The 6,467-nt window shown below is 27.5% G+C and overlaps 1 protein-coding gene across 1 annotated transcript; it reads right to left on the bottom strand.

Annotated features, from left to right (window-relative positions):
- Positions 1 to 202: 202 nt before the first annotated feature.
- Positions 203 to 3,636, bottom strand: LOAG_11584 (hypothetical protein; the record flags this gene model as incomplete). Its single annotated transcript, XM_020448379.1, has 6 exons — positions 203 to 251; positions 589 to 829; positions 1,351 to 1,488; positions 2,365 to 2,470; positions 2,921 to 3,023; positions 3,506 to 3,636. 6 exons carry the CDS (start codon positions 3,634 to 3,636, stop codon positions 203 to 205), a joined length of 768 nt encoding a protein of 255 aa, XP_020301472.1.
- Between the last annotated feature and the right edge of the window lie 2,831 nt (positions 3,637 to 6,467).

Raw genomic sequence — 6,467 nt, 5'->3', positions numbered from 1 at the left:
AGAATTTGGAAAATTCAAAAACGATAAATTTTGTTAATTTAAAAATCAACTTTAATCAAAACTTTGAATGTATTAGTTAAACTTAGAGCGAAGATTTTAATATAAAAAAGAAGGAACATAATTTGCAAAAGCTTTTGCGGACCATATTTTAATTCTTGCGGATCAGTTGCGGTCCGCTGACTACCAGTTGAGAATCATCAGTTTATGGATCGATGATACTACGAGATAACTCATCAGGTCGATAATTTGATCTAGACAATCAAATCTGATTTGTATAATTATATCAATGAAGAATACAAATAAAGAGATAATTCATAATTTCATTTTTATTATTAGTATCGTCTGGATTACGGTCATAAGTTGTCCTGATTACAGTTTAAAACTTTCTTCAAAATCATACAAGAAAAAAGAGAAAAAAAAACTTTGATTATGAAAAATTTCAGGGAATATAGAATTACTTTTATTAAAATGAAATTGGAATTACTCAATCGATCATACAGTATGTAATTGTAGATAGACAAGATGTAATATGGTAAAGGAAGATATGGTTCAGGTATAGAAACTATTTTACTGAAATAATTAACAAACCGTCCAAACCTTGATGGCATTTCAATAAGATTCCAAATTTGTAATCGATATTCTCCAAATCGGAGATGTCTGAAATGATCCGCTTGATCCATTTCAGAGCTGCTCTTGATTGAATCTAATTGATCGTTATTTTTATCAAAGCAACAACACTCGGCTAAATACTTATCCGGAGCAATACACCAATAATTTAATTCATTTAGCAAATCCTTTAGGCATAAATTTTCCGGTAGATGTATTAAACCTGTAATTTCTAATAATTTAATTTGAATTTTTCCCGAAATTTAAATTTACATAATTTATTTGAAAATCTTAAAAATGAAAATCTTCAATTATTTTATAAGGTAAATAGTTAAAAATCAATTAATCAATAGCAATTTTGTTGAATAAAAGTATTAAATTATATTTTGTTATGGAGAGTAAAGTAATTTAGACTCATTTGGGATGCAGTTGTGACAGAGGAATTTAAACCAAACGCATTTAGATAGCTTAGTAATTAGCTAATGAGATGAGATAAGTTGTGAAAAAGAATTATTTCAATTAAATCACGATAATTCTCGATGAAAAAAAAAAGAAGTGAAATAGAATAAATGATTAATCATTTTAATCTTCCTATAAGTAATATTCTATCGAGTAATTAAATTGTAAAAGGAAAAGGGTAAAGGTCAAGAAATATGCATGTAAAATATTAGTTTTGAATTTTGCAAAAAAAAAATGCAATTCAAAATGTTTTAAGTTAAGATATAATTAAGAATGATATTTTACCTGTCAGGTAAAATTGATAAATAACATTAAATAGTAAAGCGGAACGTTCAAAATAATATTCCTTTGTATTTTCAAGGTATGCATCTACCAGCAATATGCGTTTTTCATGTGGCCATTGAACGATAAGAGATAAGAGACCTGAAAATTAATCATTTAAACAAAATTTGTTTTTTTTTTTTTTGCTACAAATTATTTGACAGACTTATGGCTCATTGAAATTGAAATTAAAAAGCCTAGGCCATAATAGCTCATTTATTCACATTGCATATATATATAACTGCCTTCAATGAAAGTTCCACTTTGGAATGCTAAAATTCAAATTTAGTAAACTTTCTAGCTATTTAAAATTTTTATTCGGTAAAATGCTATTATCTTCACAGAGACATGTGGCAAATTAGAAATGATCACTTAAATTTTTGAGGACATCAGAGATAACAATTATCAACATTCTTTTAATCTTTCAGTCTTTTTTTTTTTCGCTTCCTTTAAAATTAACATTACCTGGTAAATTACTATTTTAAAAATATCTAGTATTAAAATGAATTAAATTTTGAAACGTGAAAATTCGAATTTTTAAAAAACTAGAAAAAAATTCTGTTCAAGAATTAATGGATAGAAATGAAAAGAGCTAAGTGGAAAAAAATCTTGCTATAATAATTTGTACTGCTCTAACTTATAAATGCATGCTGCAGTAATGCATGCATGAAAGATGGAAATAGTAGTGAGAAAATGATAAATAAAGATATAAGATTCCAAATTGATATCGAAAAAAGACAATAAAGGAAGCCAGAAATGATTACAAGGAATTAAATTGAAACTTAAAATATTTTATACTTTTTTTTTACTCAACTTAGTCAATAAACTTCTGAAATTGAAACTTAAAATATTCCTTTTTTTAAATTCAACTCTGCCAATAAACTTCTGATATTGTTTTGATCAAAATTTCCATAAGAGGATAGTATTAGATGAGAAATTGGAATAAAAGGAATAGATGAAAGAAGTAAAAATTGTAACCAATTTGTCGTCGTAGAACGGTTTCATTACGGATCAAGAAATGTGTACCGCCAATATTTAAACGTAAAAATGCATCAACATTATTACTATCTACTATTAATCCCATCTGAAATTAATATTTTAGAAACTCGATGTCATCATAAATTTCATACTTTCTGACTTTATCACCATTGCTTATTGAAATTTTTTTTTTTTTTAAAAGCTATTTTTGCTAAAAATTTATTTATAAAACCATTTTAGTCAATTTTTCAAAGTATTGACTAACGGAAAAGTTTAATGATATGAGAAAAATTTTTCCCATTTTTCGTATGGATAATTTCCAATTCATCTTTCGGCATTAAATTGATACGATCAATTTTATTGATCATATCATTTCGGCTTTTGCAATCAATAGCTCAAACCCTTCTCGATATATTTTGTGATATTATTAAGATAATTATTGTGAGACATTCAAAGTACACCAGTTAGTGTTTTCATAGCAACCATTATTTCTTTATCCTTTAACTTTGTAATGTATTCAGAAAGTCACATTTATATTTGCAATATTCAAAATTACTTGAGATTGAGGTTCCGTTTCGGTATCATTATTTGTCGAAATTATGATATCATTGATAACTGACATGATGTGATTGTTATTTAGTGATGCTGTTTGTGAATCTCTAGAATTTTTCAGTTCATCAAGGAAATTTCAATTGGGTATTTTGGTATAAATCTTGAAATTTCAATATTTGGGAAAAATTCCCGCCCAAAGATGGCTTTCTTTTATCAAAACATATCTAATTACTACTTTCAATTATCATTATCAATTATAAATTATCAATTATCAATTATCATTATCAGGAATTCAAATTTTCAATTCATTTAACATTTAACCAATTATAGCCTTTGGACAGTTAGTTCGAAAACTTTCCTATGATTATTGCTAACTTTCAGGAATGATTTCTGCTTAAGTTATCCTTTCAAATCCAATATTGTTTGTCATCTGCTAACAATAAAATAAAAAGGAATGAAAGTATGGAAATATTTTCCGGAAATTCATTTCTGGATTAATTTTAAATTTCCGAAATAACTGTCCGTTGAATGTCCGTTAATTAATCATAGCAAACTTTAGGTCAGCAATTGATATTTAATTGAAAAATACTTTAAGAACTGAGAAATGCAAATGCTTCGTCGTATCATTTGATCATTTTGATGTTCGGTATATCGATTTTTTCTACGAATACCACGTGTTGAAGTAGCCATTATAGGATTCTGAAGAACGGAAACATTCATTGTATCAATTTACAATAGTATTCATCAGATTGAATTGTACAAAATTTTACATTTTAAAAGTAATGCCAGATGTTGACAGGGTTGAAAAAGTAATCAGATGCAGTAAACATTTGGTCATTTTTGATGTTCGCCTTAAAACAGACGTATATTTTGTAAGTCAGTAAATAAATAATAATCAAACGTAAGTCTCATCAAATGCTTTCTCCGGAAAGCAACGACAAAAATTAAATCAAAAGATAAAGTTTGGAATGGAAGCATTGGAGAAGCAAATGCGGAAACGAAACTAATTCCGTAATGGTGGAAAAAATGAAGTTAGGAGAGAAACGGTGATAAGTGGTATAATTAGATGAACTTAAAGGAATTTGGAAAATTAAAGTTTAGGCAAACGTCTTTGAAGGTGAAGAATATAAAACAGATAAAGAAATCAATAAGAGAATTTAAGTTCGGCTTCGTTTTGTTGCAAACCTTATTTCAAGATCAGGAATATAGGCGAGGTAAAGAAATCAGTAAAAGAGTTTAAAATTGTCTTTCTTTTGTTGTAAGTCTTATTTCCTAATGTTAGCGCAACATTGGAAAACTTTTTAGCAGCACATACCTATAATATCTAATTTAAACGAATCGCCTATTAACTAATGAGTGTTTATAAGCTACACCTATCAGCGGTTTTCGAACTTTTGAATTTCTAGTGTATTTAAAAAACATTTGAATTGATTAAATTTATCTAAAATTAGCATTGAAAAAATGGTAAATTGTTGAGCGGAAGAGAGCGGAATTGTCAACAAGTTATAAAAAACGGTAGTGTTTGATAGATGATTTGTTGAACGGAAGAAAGCGGAAGAGAGCGGAATTGTCAGTATGTGCTGAGCGGAAGAAAGCGGAAGAGAGCGGAATTATCAGCAAGTTATAAAAAACGGTAGTGTTTGATAGATGATTTGTTGAACGGAAGAAAGCGGAAGAGAGCGGAATTGTCAGCAAGCTATAAAAAACGGTAAAGTGTTGAACGGAAGACAGCGGAATTGTCAACAAAACATTTTCGAGTAGCGAATGTGTTTGAATGTTGTCGCAAATAGATGTGAAATTCTATAATAAAGAAAAATATAAATAATCACAAATAATTGGGATGTGATGTATTGATTAATTGTGTATCAAGTTAAGTCATGAATAAGATTAAAAATCATCCAAAGTTACTACTGTATGAGTGGGACGTTATCATTGCATAGAGTTGTCTATGTGCTCATTGTTGAGCAATGTACCCAAAGAGTCTTACACTAATGTGCGCTAACAAAGAGTGCTTTATCAGTATGAGCTAATAAAGGTGCTAATCGTTGTAATCGTAAAGTCAATAAATCCTGCAGATAGCAGGAGGATATTCTTCCTTTTTTTTATTCTTCAAATTAGTGTCTTCAAAATTCATTATGTGACAATGTTTTTAGAACTACCTTTATGCGTTATGTTTCGTAATTCTTAATAATTATACTATATTATCTGGTGGTTTAATTACTCAAATTTGAAATGAAAGTAAAGAAAATCTTGCAACTCTGGTGGTACATTGCGCAAAATACATCCAAGAATGCAAAATTTTCCACTTTAGATTTATTGGGCGGAATTGTCAGGCAGTTATTATGGACCAGTTCTGGAGTAGCAGATAATGGAAGCCTTGTACCATTACTAAGCTTGAAGTAGTATCTTCTTGAGCCAAATTATATGTTATTGTTGCAATATTTTGTATGTTTTCCTTTTCACCTGCTCAATCAGCTTAACTATAATCTCAATGAAATTATGATATCCAAAGATAACAAATGAATAAATTAAGCCTTTTTATTTTTGCAATTATACAATTAAAGTAATTAATTTCAATTACTCTAAATTTCCTCATTAACTGTTCAGATAGATTAACTAAGACATTATCTAAAACATATTGCAGTTAATTTTAAGTACAATAAAATGATTTACAATTTGTTGAATTTATAATATAAATATAAACTGAGAACAATAATTGTTCATTCTCAGCAATTCTTTTCAAAGTGAACACGATAAAATTTTGGTACAATACAAATGATTAAATGAACTCATAGCAATCAATTAAAAGATATCCTTAATTACCTAATTACCTAGATAAATTATACTCAGATTTTTGTGAAAGCAAACAAACTCATTAGTCATATTTAGCCTTGTCTTGTTTAGTTTGACTATCATGACAACTAGCAATACGAGAGAATCATTATGCAATAAACAAATTTATAATTGTTGATAAAATTATATGCTGCTATAAGTTTATCATATTAGCAATACTTTGATTATTTATAATGCAAAAAGATATGTTAAAATGAAAAGTAATCATGCAAATGATTTGCAACAAGAAATTCAAGAAGTTAATTACTTCTAGTAATACTAATAGTTGTGATAATAAAGATGAAGTATTTTTGAAAAATATAATTTATCACTATGATAAAATTTATCATTGTGATAATGAAATTGATATTTTTGAAAATTTAACAATGATAATTAAAAATTTCATCCTATTTTTGCAATTCTTTCTAAAATATTCAAAAAAAAAAAAAATTCATTCATTTCTTGAAAAATACAGATTTGAATCACTGTAATAGAATTAGTCACTATTAAGCAAAATTAACATCCTAGGAATTCTGTTACAAAAAAAAATTCATTAATGAGACTTTAAATCAACCTTATCGAACCTTATCCTTCCTCACTTAACAAATACATTACTTCATTAGATTATTGCTATTTAAGAAGTACCTCATTGCTATGGAAACTACAAATTTTTTTTTTTTTTTCGCCGTTTCATTCCATTCAATAATTCTATCATCCTT

Source organism: Loa loa (genome assembly GCF_000183805.2).
Source record: "Loa loa unplaced genomic scaffold supercont3.290, whole genome shotgun sequence".
Lineage (NCBI taxonomy): Eukaryota > Metazoa > Nematoda > Chromadorea > Rhabditida > Onchocercidae > Loa > Loa loa.
Note: the sequence above shows the minus strand (reverse complement) of the source record. Positions and strands in the feature narration are given on the sequence as shown.